Source organism: Callorhinus ursinus, unplaced genomic scaffold (assembly GCF_003265705.2).
Source record: "Callorhinus ursinus isolate GAN/ISIS: 27379988/994484 unplaced genomic scaffold, GSC_fseal_2.0 scaffold3, whole genome shotgun sequence".
Classification (NCBI taxonomy): domain Eukaryota; kingdom Metazoa; phylum Chordata; class Mammalia; order Carnivora; family Otariidae; genus Callorhinus; species Callorhinus ursinus.
This window is the reverse complement of record NW_027397065.1, coordinates 51,319,755-51,339,466: the sequence shown is the minus strand read 5'-3', so window position 1 is coordinate 51,339,466 and position 19,712 is coordinate 51,319,755. Positions and strand designations below refer to the sequence as shown.

At 58.0% G+C, this 19,712-nt stretch overlaps 2 protein-coding genes across 4 annotated transcripts in view; both read right to left on the bottom strand.

The window, feature by feature from the left end:
- The window catches only part of CAMK2A (calcium/calmodulin dependent protein kinase II alpha), a 62,010-nt gene extending 56,296 nt beyond the window's left edge, over positions 1 to 5,714 (bottom strand). For all 3 annotated transcript variants that reach the window (XM_073890865.1, XM_073890866.1, XM_073890867.1), the window contains exon 1: positions 5,489 to 5,714. In XM_073890865.1, coding sequence (XP_073746966.1) covers positions 5,489 to 5,550 — 62 coding nt within the window. In that variant the 5' untranslated portion in view covers positions 5,551 to 5,714. The remainder of the gene's footprint in view (positions 1 to 5,488) is intronic.
- A 7,105-nt stretch (positions 5,715 to 12,819) lies between these two features.
- Positions 12,820 to 18,506, bottom strand: ARSI (arylsulfatase family member I). Its single transcript, XM_025867250.2, has 2 exons — positions 18,187 to 18,506; positions 12,820 to 14,481 (listed from the first exon to the last, which is right to left on the bottom strand). Exons 1-2 carry the CDS (start codon positions 18,504 to 18,506, stop codon positions 13,074 to 13,076), a joined length of 1,728 nt encoding a protein of 575 aa, XP_025723035.1. The 3' UTR covers positions 12,820 to 13,073.
- Positions 18,507 to 19,712: the final 1,206 nt, after the last annotated feature.

Genomic DNA, 19,712 nt, shown 5'->3' with positions numbered 1-19,712 from the left:
GAACAGAGCGTGTGCTCAGGAAATCCTTGTTGCATGGATGCAAGAGGCACAGACATGCTCCTCCTTTTATGTGACCCCAAGGCCCCCCACCTTCTCCAGCACAGGCGCCTCGGGGGCAGTCAAACCCTGCAAGGACCTGGAGGGCCTGGGCTGGCCTCAGCCAGTGGGGACCTGCTCTGGGGACTGAGCCGGACTGGCCTGGGGTGCAGGCTTCCCACTGTGCCCCAGAGAAGCTCTGTAGAGAAGGCAACATGGGCAGCATGCGTGCACGAGAGGGTGGACTGTGGCACGGGGACCTGTGCAAAAAGGGGGAAGGGCAGGGTTGGGGAGCAGGTTCTGTGCTGTTCCCACCCTGAGGGACACTCAGAAGCCCAGCCAGCATCATCTCGCTCTCCCTGCACTGGGAGGTAGGTACCTTTGTGCTGGATGCTCTGTTGGAGCCTGTGTGTGCGCAGGAGTGTGCACACACGCGTGTGTGCAATGGGATGCAGGCTTTGCATTCCGAGGCTCTGGGCCCTCACCGCCCGGAGAAGGCCGGGCACCCAGACTGCAGGGGTGCTGGAAGCAGTGTCACTGCGTGCTTGTGTGGGGAGGCGGGCGGGCAGGAGGGAGGCTCGGCAGAGTGTCAGTGTGTCTCAGCCTGTGTGGGGGTGGCTGTGTGGGGGCGGAGGGCTGCGGCATGCACCAGAACATGTGCGTGCCTGCCGCTCGGATGGCTTGGAGGGGGAGGAAGGAAAGTCTGTCCCCTTCCCTGTTCCTGCCACCTTCCCCCCAGCCTTGAGGACCTCCCCCCCACCGCCCCCAGCATCCCATCCTTGGCCTTTGGCCCCTGCCCAGGATCTGGTCCCCTGCCTTGGCTTTAACACAGCCTTTCCCTATGGCCTGGGACTCTTTCTCTCTGGGTGTTGGTTTCACCATCTAGGTTATAAACAGACAGTGTATTGGTCCTTCAGTTCTGATGTTCTGGGAGTCTGAAATTTCCCAAGTGTGCCTTCCGTAGAGGGAAGCTAAAGAGGGTAGCTCTAATGGGGCATTTCAGCATCTGCCGAGTTATTCTGATCCCCATTTCATAGATGGTAAAGTTGGGGTTCACAAAGGCCCACGGATCCACACGGGGCGGCCCAGTAAATCAGAGGCAGAGTCATGATTGGAAAATAAGCCTCAGGGTCAGAATTCTCTTACCCAGAAGGCGGCGGGCCCTCTTCCCTAGTAGCGCTCCTCAGACACGGCAGCAAGCGGGGTCCCTCTCATGAACTGTCGCCCCCCATATGCAGGGTGCTGGATGCTTGCACGCTGGCCCTTCCACCTTCTCCAGCCTCAGCCTGCTCCTCTGTCAGATGGATGCGTAAGCCCTCTGCCTCCCTCAGAGCTAATGGCTGGAGAGGTGTCTCACTGGCCCCAAAGCTCTGTGAATGTGAGAGGCTATTAGAAGCAAAATGAAAGCACGCCCCCATCTTCGGGCGGTGTGTGGGAGCCCAGGTGTTCTCTCTCCCCAACATTGCCCCACCGAGCTTCCTGACTGCTCAGCCAGGGAAGGCTGGGATTGCTGAACACACTCGGCAGATGGTAGGGCTTGTATCCCGTGAGGGAACCTCGGCACCCAGGACCCTGGTACCTCAGTGTGGGGAACAGCCTCTGGGCCCCATGTCCCCTGGCCCAGGCCCAGTTCCTGATACACACCATGGGGGTAAGAGGGGGCAGGGGGCTCCGGAGCCAGCTCTCACCCACCCCTCTGCCCACCTGGCTGGCCCCTAGAGCCCCTCCCCCCAGCCCAACACTGCCCTTGAGTTGATTTCAGATCCCAGTTTCTAGAGAAAGGCGGGCCGCACTCTATCCAGGCTTCCTCCCTCCCTCCTCCTCTCTCAAGTAAAATCTCCTTCTGTACCACTCAGTGATTACACAGGCTGCCGGGCAATTCTCTGCCTCCCTACCCTCTCCTGGAAGTGGGATCCAAAACCCAGAGAATGTCAAAGGCTGGAGGAGACAGCTCCTGGAACCTGACCCCTTCCCCCTCCAATCTGGTCTTTGTGGAAGGTGGGTTCTGCCAGGAGCTCGGGCTCAGCTGCCCAGACCCACTCTGACCCTGAAGCTGCCATTACTACAGCCGGCCTCCCGACAAGCTCCTGTGCTCCGAAGGTCTGGGCTTTTATTTCTCGCATCTCCTGGGAGGAAGGACGGTGGGGGTCAGGGAGGAGTGAGTGAGCCAGTCTCTGGGTTCTACCTCAACCTTCTAGGGGAACTGGAATCAAGATCCTGGCTTATCTGAACCCCATGCAGAGTGAGACCTTTGTCCAGTAGCACTGAGGGGCCCCAGAAGCCCCTGCCCAGGGCCCTGGGGACTCGGGCCCACACCCCGCCCAGCTGGTGCCCCCCAGGTGGGAGAGGGGCAGCTGCTCTTACATCCGTAGCCAGCCCTACCCTGACCTCCTAGAAGGCCTGCAGTCACCAGGCAGGCTCACCGAGTAGGATGCCAGGGAGCCCTCGAGAGGCACATGCTCTCCTCTCCAGCCGGGCAGCCCAGAGTCCTGCAGAAGGACGTCCAAAGGCTCCGATGTCCCCTTGCAGGACCGCCCCAGCTGCCTTGGCAAGTGACCTTGCCAGGGATCTGGAGTGGGCTCCTGGAATGGGGGCTCAGGTTGTGGGTGGTGACTGCAGTGTCCCAGCCGGCCGGGACTGTGGGTCCACAGTGGAAGGCTGGGCCCTGCAGGCATCTTCCTGGCTTCTCCCCAAAGAAGAGGAGCCCGGTCAGGCCCCTCCCCCAAGCTGGGTCAGCTCCAGACAAAAGGTAAACGTGTAGCAGGCCCCAGCCGTCAGCTTCAGCCTGCCTCACCTTGGAGAACAATGATCCCAGCAGCAGTCCCTGCTGAAGGCCCACTGTGTGCCAGGGTTGTCACTGTGTCTTCACACGTGCCATCTTACTGCATCCCCACAGCAATTGCTTTTATTTCCAGACTATGGGGGAAAGGGTGCGTTGTGTGGCCAGTGTCACAGAGCTATGGGTGGCAAGCTCCAGAGCCTGGGCCGTGTGCGGGGCGCCGCCCCTACCTGCCCCACTGGGCGCCTGGAGTGCAGAGCAGGAGCCCCGGCTGCTCCGCAATGTAACCTGGTCTTTTTAACCCCTGCATCAGAGGCATGGAGCCTCATTCTCTTCCGGTACAAGCATCCTTCACCCTAGGCCCATCCACAGCCTTCCTAAGGTTCTGCAAGCTCCTGACATTGCCCGCAATATTTCATAGATTTGTGCATTTCTCTGGAGAATGTAGACTTGGACTTTCATTAGATTCCTGGAGGAATATGCGACCTAAAAAAGGTTAGGAGTCCATATGGTTCTAGAAGGAAGAGGTCTGAAATTGATCCGACACGGACTGGCCATGCCTACCACCCTCGGTTTGCCTGTCATGGCCACACCAGGGCTCCCCGTCCCCTGGAATTCTGCCCCTGCCCCGGTCCTGGCCGGCAGTCGGGTTGAGAAGGCTCACGAAGGCTCTCTGCGCCAAGTCACCACCACCCCACCCCACCCGCCCCCAGCTCCCAGTCTTCATGATATCCATCTCCTCTTGGGGCAAAACATCACTTTTATTTTCACTTGAAGCGCCTGAGTCACATCTCAACTCCATTTCACTGCACCTGTGACGCAGTCCTCCCAGCACCGAGCCTTGGTCATCCCCTGAAGGGCAGCTCCTAGCTAATGGGGGAATCCTGGCATTCCAGGGGGGCACAGGAACCCCGCCGAGCAGGGGCCCATCACCCTTTAGCAGACAGGGTCGGTCCTCTGGAGCGGCCTCGTGCCTGCTGCCCACCCAGCATAGAAACACACTCAGAAACACAGGAAGTCTGCAGACAAGAGTGACCACACACCTGCACGTGGGTGTATGTCTGTACAAGGGACCTGGTGTGTACCTGTGAGTGTCAGGATAGCCTGGTATGTGAGTGTGTGTGTGTGTGTGTGTGTGCAGGCAACCTACTTGTACACAGCCACAGGCCCACCTCCCACACATATGCAGACACCAGCATGAGCTCACACATGCCTTCAACACCCACACCCCCACCCGAGCCTTTGGCCCAGGCCTCACACGCATGCACATAAACCTTCCCGTGTGCATGCCTCCCCATCCTCATGCAAATGTGCATGTCCGAACCTCATAGGGATACCACCGTGCCCAAGTCCCACACATGCACCCTTACACAGATATATATTTGCACAGACCCAGACCTCACACACATCCTCCTGCTGATGTGCACACAGCTCTGACCTGCCATACATGTGCACACACAGTGACGCACATTCACACCTGCACTCCCATGCAAACCGGCCAATGGGACCCCGTGGGCCCCTTGCACACATCCACACTTGCAGGCCTTCCACATGAGGCACACACCAGCACCTCCTCCTGGTGCACACATGTGAACACTTGCATACTCTCTCAGAGCACACAAGTGTACCCTGGAGTCAGCCCTTACACAGCACCCATCAAAATGCACCTTTGTATGTGTACATCCAGACCTCACACTGGCACGTACCTGCTACCAGGGCCCTTCTCCCCTGCACTCCTGCTGCCCTAGCAATGGCCACCCTGGGCAGGGGAGCTGCTTTCCCCAAGGGGCGAGCTCTGCCTCCAAACTGTACCCCTCCCCTGAGCCATCCCCGGAGCCTCCCCAGACCTAGCCGGGGGTGTCCAGTGCGCTTCCTGACACTCCACGACGCTAAGGGGCTATCTTCTCCCCCACCCTCCCACCCTTCTCCCCACACCGGTCGTCAGGGGCATAAAATGAGCTCTGGGGCCAGACAACTTTGCCAAGGGACCAGAGCTGGTATAGCACTAGCCCTGAAATGGTAGTGTTCCCCCCAACTTGCCTGAGTGCCCCCCCGTCTCTCCACACCCAGGGAGCCCCACCAGTCCCTCAGTTATTCAGCTCTGCTGTACTGATGCCCTCCCTCCAAGAGGAGCAGGGAGGAGAGAGGGGATGAGGGAGGGCATGTGCTTTCACGGAGAAGTTGGCCACTCTTGCACAGTCGCCGGTGGTGCCTAAAGTCAGGGGGGACTACCTGGGAGATGGTGAACTCTCTCCCGTCAGAGGTGTCCAAGTTGAGGCCAGATGAACACCTCAAGAGAAAGTCGGCAGGGGGTTCTGGCTTTGGACTCGGCTGCCTTGGAAGATCCCTTTTTAACCCTGAGTTTCTAAAAATCTGTGTGTGCCCAGTCATGTGCAATCAGGTGTGTGTGTGTGTGTGTGTGTGTGTGTGCCTGCACACTGGCATGCACCACCAACCCTTCACCCCTACACACACTCACCCGGCTGACTGTGGCACATCTGTGCACACATAAACATGCCTACACCCAGCTCTGGGCACTCGGCACAGGCAAGTATCCCCCCAAACATGCAGACTTCCTCCCTGTGTGTGTGCACAGGAAGCACGCAGGTGCACATCCCCTGCCCGTGACGCTGACCCCCTGCACCCTCCAGAACTCTCTGAGGTGCAACTCACTTTCCCAGTTCCTCAAAGAGCTGGTACTCTTCCGTGAAGCGGGTGCAGGTGATGGTGGCCATCCTGGCGCTGGGCGGGCAGGCGAGGCGTGGGGCTGGAGGACCAGACCTGGGGCTCTGCTACTCTGCTCCTGGAACTAGGGGCCACTCGCGGGCCTGTGCTGCCGAATGCGAACCGAGAACCAGCTTGACTGACGAGCCCGGGGCTTCTGAGCAGGGCACTGTGGCTGCTCACAGCCTCGCGAGCCTTCGTCAGCATCCAGGTCCCCATGGCAACCACCTCCGAAACGCCCTGTTCCCGTTGCCCGGGTAACTGCCCCCCCAACACCTGCCTGCCTTCCACTGCGAAACCTGCTCCGGGACGCCCTGGACCTAACCACACACAATACTGCAGGCCTGTGTGGGCCCAGGGGCAGGTGGACACGGCACCCCCGGGGTGTTGGACTGACAGAAGGGTCTGGGGAGGGGGAGAAGAACAAACTTAATCCACAAGTGATCTTCTCTCTTCCCACCTCCCCCACCTCCAACTGTGGGTCCCCTGTAGCAGACAGGATGGGATTAAGTGGGGCAAAAAGGCAGTTGCCATGGTAACGGCCAGTGGGTGCCACATTCTGGGATGGTCCCCAGGAAAGACAGGATGCAGTTACCCTGGCAACTTCATCTCCTCTGGAGAGACAGGTATTGCCCCGTTGCCCTGGCAACAGCAGGGTTCTAAGGTTTACAGGAAGCGATGGCTAATTCATTGGGATCTCTCTCCCAGTGGATCATTGTAGTCTGTAACTGTCTCTCTGCTCCCCTCTGTATTTCGTTTCTGCCTCTGCCTCTGTCTTCCTCATTCTCTGTCACCTTGTCCATCCCACTGGCGCTCTAGCTTGAGGGACAAGTGCAGAGGAGACATCGGGATTCTGGAGAGAATGGCCCTGCCTGCCTGCTCACCCCCACCCCTCGCCTCCATCCCGTGCCCCCAGAGGGACCAGGGAGATCTGGTCTCCTGGGGCTCATGTCCCAGTTTCTGCTTGTGCTTCAAGTCAAGGTGAAAGAGGCGGAGGCGGCAGTGGGGAGGGAAGCATGGCCTGGCATGGAGGGGAGTGGCCATGGGCCTGCCCTGAAATCCTCATTCCCTCTTCCTCATTCCCATTTTCCCCGCCAAGTTCAACTCTTCAGGGCAGCAGCCAGATCCATGGCCCCAAGATCTCACCCAAGCCCTGGCGGAGGGGGGGGTGTTCGGAAGGAAAAGGGCTGGAGTTTAAAGATCTGAGTTCAACTCCAGCTCTGACGTTCATGAGCTGTGTGACCCTGGGAAAGTCACTGCCCTTCTCTGAGCCTCCAGCGCCCTTTCTGCAAAACAGAACAAAGCTGCCACTGCAGAGGAAGGCTGTGAAGAAGGAGTGGGCTAAGGGCTGTGGAAGCCTTTGGGAAGTATGTAAACATGAGGCCTCTTTTTAGTTTCTGGAAGAGGAAAAGGAAGGTCTAAAGCGGGACCATGGCCACCCCCATCACTCTAGCTTGGACTCAGAATTTCACACCCACCTCCTCCACTCAAGCTCATTTCACAGCCCACCAGGCTGAGGTCTCATGCCAGTATTTGCCCACGAGGAGCCCCGGTGGGATAAAAGGATCCAGGATCCCAACCTTCTGAGCTGCTAACCCACCCCTCTGAACCTTTCAATTGCCTTACTGGTCACCTCACTTGCTGGACATATTGTCTGCTGGTTGGTAATCCCGAACGCTGGCAGGTCCCTGACTCACTACCTTGGGCCCAGGGACCCCTGGAGACATCTGGGTACCCTCTCCCACAATTCAGCCCCTCTTCCTGGGCATCAGGGGTAACAGAATGATGGGGTTGGCTCTCCAACGCAGGATGCAGCCACTTCTTCCCAGGAGAGAAACAGGAGGGAGGCCGAGGGGAAGGAGGGGAGGCGAGCTAGGGAGGAGGGGTAATGGCTTAGCCACTAATTGCACCATTACCACCTTCAGAAAAAGGAAAAACCACTCCGTTTTGTTTCTGCGCACAATATGCTTCCCGCTCCTGCCGCCAACGTTGCAATTCAGAGACAGAGAAGAGAGGCCTTTGCTCGGGGGCTGCACAGCTGGTGGGAGCGGGCTGGGCACGGAAAGCGGAAAGCCGCCAGAGGCGAGAGGCAGATGCGGGGAAGTGGGGGAAGGACTGCACGGCCAACTCCCCGCCCAGACCCTCTAGCCCTTCCCAGGAGATGGCGTCCACTCGTGAAGGCGCTGCCACAGCCCTTAGTGACCGCTGAGGCCACCTCAGTCACTGTCCAGGGGAGAGGAGGACTCCACCATCTATGGGCTGTGCGATTTTGGATGAGGAGCCTTACTTCTCTGTGCCTCAGTTTCTTCATCTGCAAAATAGAGTTACTAATATTCCCTACCTCCAGGGCTGTTTAAGGATGAAATGAGACGAGCAGGTGAGCACAGCACAGCAGCTGACACACTGTGAGTGCTCAGAGATGGGAAATTATTACTAGTAAGAGACTCAGAAGCCTTCCCTCCTCACACTGCTCTGTCTGAATCCTGGAAGCACGCACCACCATCCTTGTTCCTAGCACTTTGGTGCCGGTGATGTTCTCTGAGTCCCCACTGGAGTTGAGCTCCTGGTTTGAGAGTCACCTGGCCCCAGCCTGGGTGGCAGCAATGCCTGTAGAACAAAGGACTGGGGGGGGGGGGGGCGCCTGGGTGGCTCAGTTGTTAAGCATCTGCCTTCGGCTCAGGTCATGGTCCCGGGGTCCTGGGATCGAGCCCCGCATCGGGCTGCCTGCTCCGCGGGAGGCCTGCTTCTCCCTCTCCCACTGCCCCTGCTTGTGTTCCCTCTCTCGCTGTGTGTCTCTGTCAAATAAATAAATAAAATGTTTAAAAAAAAAAAAAGGACTGGGGCTTGGAGGAGAGGGCTCACAGGACCCCTAGCTCACTTAAAGAGGCTTTAGAAATTAACACATAAAACAAATGACAAAATATGCCCCGAGGCTGTATGAATGAGTGTTTGAAGTTCTGAACAAAGGAGGTGAAAGTCCTGCTCCGCTGGGAGCGGGCCTGACCACCCTGCTGTGGCTTGGCGGGCCCCATAACCAGCCCCCACTGGTGAAGAGAGGCACGTAGAAAGCAGAGCACCTGGTGGGAGGGCGGGAGGTCATGCCCTCAGGTCACTGGAAGAGCTAGAGGGACAGAGAGGGACAGAGGCTAATGGCCAGCTCTCTCCCTGTCTCGGACAGCGGCCATGGAGGTGGCCTATGTGGCTTCAGGGAGCAAGGGCAACCTGGCCCCGTACCACTCCGTTCTGCCCCCCACCCCAGTCTGTCTTCCTTCCCTACTCTGTCTCCTCTTTCAGCCCCCCTTTCTCTTCTCCTTTTTCTCTGTCCCACCTTTCCCCGCTTTCCCCCTTCCCTTGAGCGCTTTCTTCTCAATCCTCCCTATCCTTCTGGTGCCTTTTCACCTCCTTTCTTATTTCTACCTCTCTCCCTCCTGCCTCTTCTCTCCCTCGCTGGCCCAGACCCTGTGCACGGGGGTGGGACACGACACGCAGGACCTGGTGCCAGAGAGATGGCTGGAGAGTAGGGAGAAGACCAAAAGGTCTCCTTGGCAACTCTCTCTTACGCATACACCCGCTTGGAACCTTTGAGAGCTTAGCTCAGGGGGGCGGGCACTGCCTCGGACAGCGCCCCCATCCTGAATGTGACCACAGCCCCACATGACAGCCAGCTCACTGCCTCCCCAGCTGCGACTGGTGGCGGCTGGCAGCGGGGAGCCACGCCTGCCTCTGGGACTCGGAGAGAATGAGCCCATGATTGCATGGGGGGACTGTTCCTGACAGATGGGTGTCGGGGGGCATCAGAGCCCTGGGTAGCCCTGTGCCAGCCCACTCACAACCCACCTTGCACAGCCCACACGCACACATTCACATGCACATGCCTGAGCGCCTCAGGGTCCTGCAGGGCCTGGGCAGGTACCACAGAAAACGTGCCATCGGAAGGGTCCCCACGAGGCCTGTCCCACTAAGGGCAGTGAGCATGGGGGGCAGAATCGGTGGAAAGTGGGCCAAGAGAGAAATGATCCTGCAGAGGGTCTAGGTGGAGGGTGATTTGGTTAATTAACGGCAGTAAGTAACGCCAGGCTTACGCTTGGGAGAGAAGTCAGGGGTCAGGGAGCAGCACTGTCCCCTGGGGGGTCCCACATAGGAGGCACTGCTTGCAGAGCAGAAGGAAGCCGGGAGCCAGGCGACAGAGGACCGTGGCTGCTGGGCCGACGTCAGCACAGCACAGCCTGCAGTTAGAGGACCCAAGTTCAAGTCCAGCTGTTGGTTAGGAGTGTTTATGTCAGGTCTTTTCCTCACTGGGGCCTCCACTTCCTCCTAAGAAATATGGGGACAAGATGTCCCTTCACTGACTCCAAAAATATGAAAAATAGTTATTTCTGCTTTAGAGCCAGGCCCCATGCTAAGCATACTGCACAATTTATACCTTACAACACATACAACACAATGATGGGTTCAGTCATTGCCTATTTTGCAGAGATGTGACAGGACTTACCCATGTAGGGTCTGGGTGACTTCTGTACCTCCGCCTTATGTTCTCTGGCCTGCGTAAGGGCTGGAAGGACCCTGACAGCCCATGCCCCGTACAGATAGAGACCAAGGCCCAGAGAGACGAAGCTGCCCTCCCTCAGTAGAAGTCAGGGGCAGAGTCAGGACATAATCCAGAATTCCTGATTCCCCGAACAGTGCTCCTTCCCTTACCCTGCTCTGCCCACTCTCTTTCTGGCACTGCAGGGCTGCTTGCCTAAGTCCCAAGGGAGCCAGTAGGTACCAAGTGAAAGGAAGAAACACTGCCAAGGCCCAGGGTGGGGCTCAGAGCCCTGCCCCTCCAGCCAGGTCCGGGGCTCCCTCCTGGTTCCTGGGGGACTGGTCATGCTTGCCCAAGACTCCACAGGCAGGGCCCAGCTCAGATAGGGCCACCCTGGGTCTACCCTGGCTGGCTGGCAGATCTGCTGCCATCTGATTCAGCCAAGGGGGAAACCGAGGGTCTGTCTGGCATCTCTAGGCTCCACTCCCTCAGATCTGTGACCCAAGGGGCCAGGGCTGCCTCTGGCCTGCCCTCCCCCTTACCCCTCCCCACCTCAGGTGGTATAAACATATACCTGCAATACCAGTCAGGGGCCTGATGCAGAGCCCAAAGCCAGGCACTCCGGCTGGGGGCGGGGGGAACCAGGGGCCACAGGAGACAGGAGGAAGGGTAGGAGCCATGCTGTCTGCTGGGCAGAATAGAAACCACAAGCAGGCTGAGCCTCTCATCACAATGCCCTAGTGCTGGTGGCTCCTGATGCCAATGCCCTCCACCCATCTCAGCCCTGGGCCAGCTGCCAGCACCTGGGGTAGGCAGGCTTGGGGACGGCTGGACTATGGACTAGGTTGCCGGCTGGAGCTTCAGTGGGGCTCCTGGGCTGTCTGCCGGGTTCTGGGTTAGGTAGGACTCTGAGCCAGGCAAGCTCTAGGCTGGGTTTGAGAGTCCACCAAGCTTCCTCCTAGGTGCGGGCCCCAGCCCCAGCTGGATTCTCTCTGTTTGAGGCCAGGTTAGCCACCGGGGATAGGCTGTGGTGTCTAGGGAAGAGCAGAAGGGGCCTTTTATGGTCCTGCTCTTATGGCCCCAAAGGGCAGGGGCCTGGGAAGAGAAGCAGGGTTGGAGCGCGAAGTTAGGCCACCTAAGGCAGGGCCAACTCAGCAGTCTTGGGAGAGGCCTCCATTCAACTGGTGCAAGCCTGGAGCTGCAGGGGAGTCCTGGCTCCATGCCATTGCCACTCTGGAAGGGCACAGCCCATACAGCTAGAAGCACCCAGGAGAGCCTGGAGTGTCCGGGGTCATGGGCAGACCATGAACAATCCATCTGTGGGATATGCTGGGCTTGGGACACCATCCCAATGGACAACCTCTTCAGAGTCTCCCTCCTGAGCAGGCAGAAGTGCTAGGGGTGGCCGGAATCCAGAGGCCTCAGCCAGTCCTGGCCCCTGCCCCACACAGCACAGGCATCAACATCCTGGAGACAGAGAAAGCTCCCCCTGGGGGGCAGAGGAAGGGGCCCAGGACATGGTCAGTCACCTCCGCCCTGCAGCCCCAGGCCAGACTCTCACTGCTGGGCTCAGCTACCTCTGCAGAGGGGATGCACTCTGGAACCCGTACCCAAACCCCCTCCACGGCTCTGCACCCACCCCACCCCACCCGTCCTGTTCATCCACAAGCTGACGAGTCCTAACAGGCCTCCTTTGCCAGTGACAAAAATAACTATTTTCAAAATTCACAGCAGGGCTTTCGCCTACACATGCTGCACCGACTGGAACCTGAAGGGAGATATGCAGAACACAGTGTGTGGATGAAGGCACGCTATGCAGCAAGCAGCTCTGAACCCCCCAGGCCCCTCCTCCCGCCACTCAGCCTGTGCCCCCCAACACACACACAGCAGCGGTCCCCAGAACACCAAGTGGGAAGGGCTTTCAGATCCTCTACTGTACCCAGGGGGACACTGAGGCCCAGAGAGCGTCCGGGATTTGCCAGAGGTCACCCAGTGGACCTGTGGCAGGACTGGGCCAGAACCCACACATTCTGCTTCCTGGCCAGCCTGCCCACCTCCTCTCCCACTCACTCTGTCAATGGTGAGCTCCTACGTGCCCTCAGGATGCACATGCACACACCCCTGTGCTCACAGATAGCCCTGCAGCCCTGGCGTCCGTGGGACTGCATTTTAATCAAGTTCATGGGCTCTTCCACAACCATTACCTTGACCAGTTCTCTATAGCCCTGTGAGGTAGGCAGAGCTAGGGCTAACATCCCCGTTCGCAGGTGGGGAAATTGAGGCCCAAAGGGGAAGTATTGGGTCCAAGGTCAAAGCAGCACCCAGGGTCCTGATTGTTGGTTCGGAGCCTCTGTTCACAGCTGTTCCCACCACCTCAATCCTCTGCGTGGTGGGGGCTGGAAGGGGAGCTTTCTCCCACAGCCCCCAGCACTAGTCTGGCCTCAGGACTCGCCCAAGCCATGAGAGGACTTAGGAAGGTCAGCCGCCATCCCTGCACCTCCACTCTCAGCACTCAGACGATTCCTTAGGAGAGTTGGCCGGACCGCCATGCCTCAGCGAGGGTCCAAGCTTAGAGTTGCCTCCATGTGGCCCCTCACCCAAGCAGTACCACAGAGGTGCAGGCTTCAAGGGTGAGGCCTTCAATGAGCTGGGAGGTGGCAAGGTCAATGGGAACTCCATCATGGCCCCAGGCGCCAGGCTCACACCCCAGAACCACCAAGTCATTAGAGCTCATTACAGACCAGGAAACAGGCCCTGAGAGCTCACGCAGGCCACCTGAGGTCACAGAGCAAGTCAATGGAGAGGCAAGACTGGAATCCAGGTACCCCAGTCTAGTTTATTCTTCCCCAAGCCAAGCTCCCCACCCTGCAATTGAGGGTCTCTATGCCTTCCATTTCCCGGCAACTGGGGACTTGACCTCAGGCCCCTCCATGGGGAGGGGCAGGCTCAGGCTTGAATGAGGAAGTACATCTAGGGGGACAGAGATCCTCACCTCCCCCCCCCCCCCCATCAGATCCGCTGGGACATCAGCCTGGTGTTGAGTTTACGAAAAAAGGATCGCAGCTTGCAAATCTTGCATTTTTTCTTGCGGCGCCCTCGGGAGAAGCTTCGAGCCCTGCCTGCTTCTTCCTCCTCTTCCTCGTCTTCCTCATCACTGGCCCAAGGCCCCCAAGCACCCCCATTAAAGTCAGGATGGGCCCGGGGATTCTCAGCTGGGTAGCGCACAGGGATGGCTGTGCGGTTATAGTCCACCAGACGGGCCAGCAGGGCACGGACCACATCGGGGCGCTGGCCAGCCAGGTCCTCCCGTTCATAGGGGTCAGCGCTGATATTAAAGAGCCACACTGCCTGGCGGGCACTGGCCATGCGCTCGAGGTTCCACCAGCTGCCGGGAAAGGCGGCCAGCGTCTGTGGTGGGATCCAATCCCCATAGCCAGGGTCCCCCGTGAGCAGCTTCCACTCGCCCACGCGGATGGCGGCCTGCACGGCAGTGTTCCAGATGCCAAAGCCAGCCTCCAGGGAGCCGTGCCGGGCATGGTTGTAGAGGGGGTCGATGTTGTGCAGGATCTCCGTGCGCGGCGAGGCCCGGCCCTCGCTGATGGCTGGCCACACGTCATAGCCATCCAGCCCGTCGGCCGCCGAGGCACTGCCACCCGCCAGACCTACCAGGGTCGGGTACCAGTCAGTGATGTGCACCAGCGCCCGGCTTGTCCGGCGCTTTCGCTTGAGCAGGGGGCTGTGGACGAAGCCGAGGCCACGCACGCCCCCTTCCCAGTAAGTGCCCTTGCGTCCTCGCAGCGGCCAGTTGCTTCCCCCCGAGAAGGTCTGGCCACCATTGTCGCTGGAGAATATGATGACACTGTTATCGTAGAAACCATAGCGCTTGAGCGCCCAGGTGATGTTGCGCACGGCCTCGTCCATGCAGGTTACCATGGCCGCGTACTTGCGCCGGGCCACGTTGCCCATGGCGCGGTAACGGTACAGGTACTCTCGAGGGGACTGCAGGGGCGTGTGCACGGCCTGGAAGGCCACATAGAGGAAGAGGGGCCGCCGGGGGCTGTGGCTAGCAAGGATGTGGCCGACCCGCTGGGCATAGAGCATGGTGGAGTACTGGCCGCTGAGGCCCCAGGCCACGCTCTCGCCCTCGTGCAGGTCAAAGCCGCACACCCCGGGACCGTCACAGTTGTCATAAGTGTAGTAGTCCACGTTGCCGGTGAGTGAGCCCAGGAAGGTGTCGAAGCCCCGGCGGGTGGGCAGGCACTCCTTCCGGTAGAAGCCCAGGTGCCACTTGCCCACCATGTGGGTGGAGTAACCCGCCTCCTGCAGCTTCTGGGGCAGTGTCACCTGGTCCAGGGGCAGGCAGTTGGGCTGCCGAGGGCGGATGATGGAGTGCTGAAGTCCCGTGTGGATCTGGTACCTGGTGGGAAGAGGGGAGGGTTTGGAAGGCAGAGGTGAGCCACAAACCACTGTTCGGGCCAAGCAAGCCCCCATGCCCTCCCTGAGGGGGGCTCTGGCCCCAGCGCTCCCGGAAAACGCACAGCAGGCAGCATGTGAGAAGCACTCCAAATGCATCAGCTCATGGAATCCTCAAAATCAATGGAAGCAGACATTCACTGTCATTTTACAGAGGAGGAGACTGAAGCTCAGAATGGTTAAACCACTCACCCAGGATCACGCAGCCAGGAAGATGGGGGAGTTAAGAGTCAAACCCAGGTTAATCATGACAACAAAATAATAATAGCTAACACAAAGTACTCTCTTGTGTGCTCAGCATTGTGCTAAGCCCTTTATATGAATTGTCTCACCAACTCCCCACTAACCTAGGGAGTACATGCATGTCATTATCATTCCCTTTCTAAATAAGGAAACTGAGGCTCAATAAGTTATATCACTTGCCCAGTGATTCAAACAATGAGTAACTGGAGTTGGGATCTATATCCCAGGGGGTCTCCAAAGACTTCAGAATCCCTAAGTTCTAAGCTACTAACTTGCTGTTGTACCTGGAGCAAGTCCTGCTCTCCCAGGCAAACTCGTACGCACTCTTCAAAGCCCAGACCCAATGTTACCCCCTCTGTAAAGTCTCTCCTAACTCTCTCAGAGAATGAATCACTTTTGCTTCTGGGTTAACATTTAGTATACATGATCATTGTCCTCCTTGGCCATGGGGTTCTACTCAGTGGTGCATGCTCTTGGGTCCAGTGATATGTAATGGGGCTGTCCTTTACTCAACTTTATATTCCTGGCATTCAGGTGATGTTTAAAGGATACTCAATTACTTATGGAAGGAAGGAAGGAAGGAAGGGAGGAAGGGAGGGAGGGAGGCAGGCACTCAGGATTTTACAGGCAGAAGGGACCCAAGTCAATTTCTAGTGTATTTACCTTGTCTTAAAAACACAGGTCCAGGAGCGCCTGGGTGGCTCAGTCGGTTAAGTGTCTGACTTTCACTCAGGTCATGATCTCAGAATCCTGGGATCGAACTTGGAGTGGAGCCCTGCATCAGGCTCCGCACTCAGCAGGGAGTCTACTTGTCCCTCTCCTTCTCCCTCTGCCCCTCCCCCTGCTTGTGCGCTCTCTCTCTCTCTCTCTCTCTCTCAAATAAATAAATAAAATCTTTAAAAGAAAAGAAAAACCCATGTCCAGAGGAGGGGAAGGGCCTTGCTCAAGGTCACTCAGTGGTCAGGGGCAAAACCAGGACTTGAACATAAGTCCAAGCAGAGTCCAAGCACAGACTCTTTTTCAGCAAACTAGACTGCCACGTCTCTTCCCTCACGGTGGCCTCAGTGTGCTCACATAGAGGGGTGAGTTCAGTAGAACGGGAGATCTCTGAAAACCTTCCAGTTCCCAAATTTTATGAGACCAGTTCTCATGTGCCTGCCTATAAATTCATGTGGCCCCTGGATCTGGGTCACTCACCCAGGCTAATGCTCTGAGGCAGGAGCAAATGGTTAGCAGAATCCTGCATTCCTCATCTATTCATTCAAATCCCTTCTGCGGTCAAGGCCTCCATGTGATCTGTGTGTGGTGTCCAGCCTTTACTCAAGCCTTAAAAGCCCAGAGTAAACAAGAAGCCTGGAACTTCACAAGGGTCTTAGAATCCCATACCTTTTTCTCACCCCAGGGGAATCTGAGTTAAGCCAAGACCTGAATACCTGACACTGTTAACGCAGGCACTAGGGTGGGCTCTCCTGTTTTTGGTTTCCTTAACTTAAAGCCGTTATCGTTGTTAGCCATCATTAGCCACTGTGGCCATTTTTATATTTGTCTATATGCCACATATATTATTTCATTCAATCCTCATTAAAAACCTATAGGGAAGGCTATTGCTATCCCTATTCTACAGCTGATGAAACTGAGGCTCTCAAAAGTACAGCAACGGGCCCAACTGCAGACAGCTAGCAAGCAGCAGCTCTGAGCTTTGAACCCAGGTCTACACAACTCGTGTTCAAAACCTCTCGGTGATGCTGGCGCTGCAGACCTCAATCAAGCTAATGAACGATTCCATTTACTACAGGAAGTACCCCCAGGCCAAGCAGCGGCGGAGCCTCTTCACAGGGCTGGGCACCACGGAGCACTGGTTTGTAAAGTGGGTGGGCCAGCTAAGAGTCACCGAAGCCCATCTGCAAGTGGGTAACATGAGAAACACTGGCGCTCTCCAGCTTCACCAGACACGACTGGATGCATTAACAAACGCTAATGAGAGTCGTCAGCACCAGTCCGATGGAGCCAGCTGCAGGGGCCGGGGGCAGGCGCTGCCCAGCCACGCTCAGCTAACTTCACAGATCGGGGGCTGGAACGCTGCCCTGCTGGCTGCTCATGCCCCTGCTTAAACCAAAAGTCACCTCTCGAGAGAGAAATGCTAACTTGTGCACAATTCCTGGGAATGCAGATTCTTTTCCCTCTTCTGGAGGTTAGTCAACATTTGGTCTTCACCACCACTACCAACGCCCCCACCCGCAACACATACACCAGCCCCGCTTCCACACTTCTCCAGTTCTCTCTCTCTCTCTCTCTCTCTCTCTCTCTGTTCCTGGAGCTGAATGCTGCGTGCCCGTGTGAAGGAAGAAAAGGCACCTATTCGACTCCCAGCTCTGGGCCCCCTGCCAACCACCTGGCTTCTCAGCCCCCTCTCCCACAGACCCTGAAATTGGGCAGAGGCATGAGTCGGGCCCTCCCTGACTCCATGCCTCAGTTTCTCCCACCTGGGAAACAGGGAGAGAAGGCTCTGGTTCCTGAGATCATACTAACGGCTTTTGGGGGGATCTTGGGAGAAGGCATGCCTTGGACCCCATCCAAGGAGGATTAGCTTCAGCCTTGCCAAAGGATTTTCTCCTAAGTGGCCAGAGTTTGCCTTCTACACCCCCACCTCCCGTTTCCCGGCTCTTTTAATCCTGTAATCCTGCCGCCTTGCTTGTGGACAACTCCTTACGGAGAAGGCAGCACGTCTCCTTGGGGCTCCCAGCCAACTTAGGAGGATTTTGCAGGTGAAAAAACAGAGGTTTGGAGAAATGAAGTAACTAGTCTAAGGCTCCATAGGTCACGGCATCCTGTGTGTGTCTTTCTGCCCCGCCTCTACGTTCCTTGGTTTCCTTTCCACACAGCCCTCAGTTTGGGGACCCTAATCCCTCTGGTGACATAGGGGCTGCCATTTATTACAGCCAAGCAACTCATCCCATCCTCACCACTCTTTTTCAGGATAAACACTGCTCTCCATTCTATGGACAGACAAGAAAGTGGTGGCTTAGAGAAGTTAAATGACTTGCTCATGGCCTCAGGGTCTGTAAATAGAAACAGCGTTAAAACCTAAGTGTCAGAGACTGCCATGTTCATCTCACAGAGGGATGCCCAGATGTCTCCTTCACATGGTGCATAGCGTGTGTCCTAGAACATCAGAGGGAGGAGACCTCAAAGATGATCTAAGCCATTCAGTGTACAGTTGGAGAAACTGAGGCCCAGAGAGGGCAAAGGACTTAACTAATGATCACACAGGCGACTGGAGACAGAATTGGTCGAGTCCTGGTTTCCCAGGTCCCAGATTGGAGGGGGGGGGGGCGGTCTGTGAATGCAGAGGAGATCTACAGACCGGATTTATTTGGGGCTCGTCCGGCCAGCCCCACATGCCTACCTGCCAGTGAGAAGTTGGCTCCGCGAAGGCGTGCAGATGGGCTGGATATAGTAATTCTCCAACTTGACACCCTCGGCTGCCAGCCGGTCCAGTGTAGGGGTCTCGATATCTGAGCCATGGTAGCCCACGTCGTGGTAGCCCTGGTCGTCGGTGAGGATGAAGATGATATGGGGAGGCTGGGGTGGGGCGGCCGAAGGCGGCTCTACGCCGGCCTCCCCGGGCCCGTCGGCCACCAGGCTTGGCTTGGCCCAGTCCCAGGACAGGTAGCCGAAGCTGAGCAGGCTGACCAGCGAGAAGCCGGTGAGGGCGTGCATTGCCATGCTGGCCCGCGCGTCCGGGCGCACAGGGTTCCCGGGGCCTCACCGCCTCGCGCGCCCAGGGCGCACGGCCCGCACGCCCGCCAGCTGGCCGGCCTGGACGCTGCGAGATCGTTCAGCGGCCCCGGGGGACGGCCCAGGGGTTGGTCCAGGACTGGCGGCCGGACCTGCGCGGCCGCAGCGGGGCGCTCTGGAGAGGTCAGGCCCGCGCCGAGCTGCCTCCCGCCGCCTGCGCGCCCGCCCTGCGCCGCCCTCGCTCCCTCTCCCCCGGCTCAGCCGGGCCAGCCTGAGACGCGGCGTGGCTGCTTCCAAAAAGTGCTCTCCACCATCCTCTGACTCTCCCCTTCCTACTAGCCCTCGATTTCTCCCGCCTCCTAATTTCTCTCGCCTCTGCTTTCCCTTCCTCCTCCTCCCGACCCTCCAGCCCCCAGCCCGGCCTCTCGCCCCGCCCGGAGTCCTGAGAACAGTCGGGCTCCCCGCAGGGAGGCAGGCAGGACCCCAGCGGGGAAGGGGAGGGAGGCACGGGTTGGGCGGGCCTGGGGGGACACCAAGGGAGAGAATGAGAGAAAGTTGTAACATCTGCCGGGGCAGAACCCCAGGTGGAGGGGCGGGACGTGGAGCAGCGGCTCCGCCCCCGGGCGGGAAGCCCAGGCCGGGTCGGCCCTCTGGCTCCGGCCCCCTCCCGGCCCCCTCCCGGCGCGGGCCGGGGAAAAGGAGGGAGAGGGGCTGCTTGGAATTCAGTGGAACAGCTCCCGAATGGTCCTGTCAGACATTCCAAGATCTTGGAGTCTTAGCATCTTTGCATGCCAGCCCTGGAAGGGACGCGCATAGTTTTCTAGTCCAACCCAGTCGTTCTACAGTTGGAGAAACTGAGGCCCTGAGCTAGGTGGGAACTCGTGTTAAGTCACAGGGCATGTCCGTAGCTTCTTCCCTGGGGCTCAGCGGCTGCTGGAGCGGCAGTAGAGACAGCAGTGAAGAATAGGGATGCCTTTAGCAAGCACCTGGGGCTGGAAATCAGGAAACTAGGTGCTGGCCTTTGCCAGCTTCCCTCTCCCCAACCCCTCCCCTCCCCCTCTTCATTCTGCTCTCGCGTGCTAGAACGCCAGTGCTAAAATCCGGAGGCCCCGGGCTGTTGAATACATATCCACAGGGTCCAGAAGCTCAATCAGCACATGTTGCATGAATGAATGGATGAATGGGCCTCCGGCA

Bases quoted from the DNA above. Each gene is read 5' to 3' on its own strand.
- ARSI (XM_025867250.2), bottom strand. From the start codon at position 18,506: ATGGCAATGCACGCCCTCACCGGCTTCTCGCTGGTCAGCCTGCTCAGC. The intron at 14,482-18,186 runs GTAGGCATGTGG...TCTTCCCACCAG, and splicing joins AGCCAACTTCTCACTGGCAG to GTACCAGATCCACACGGGAC.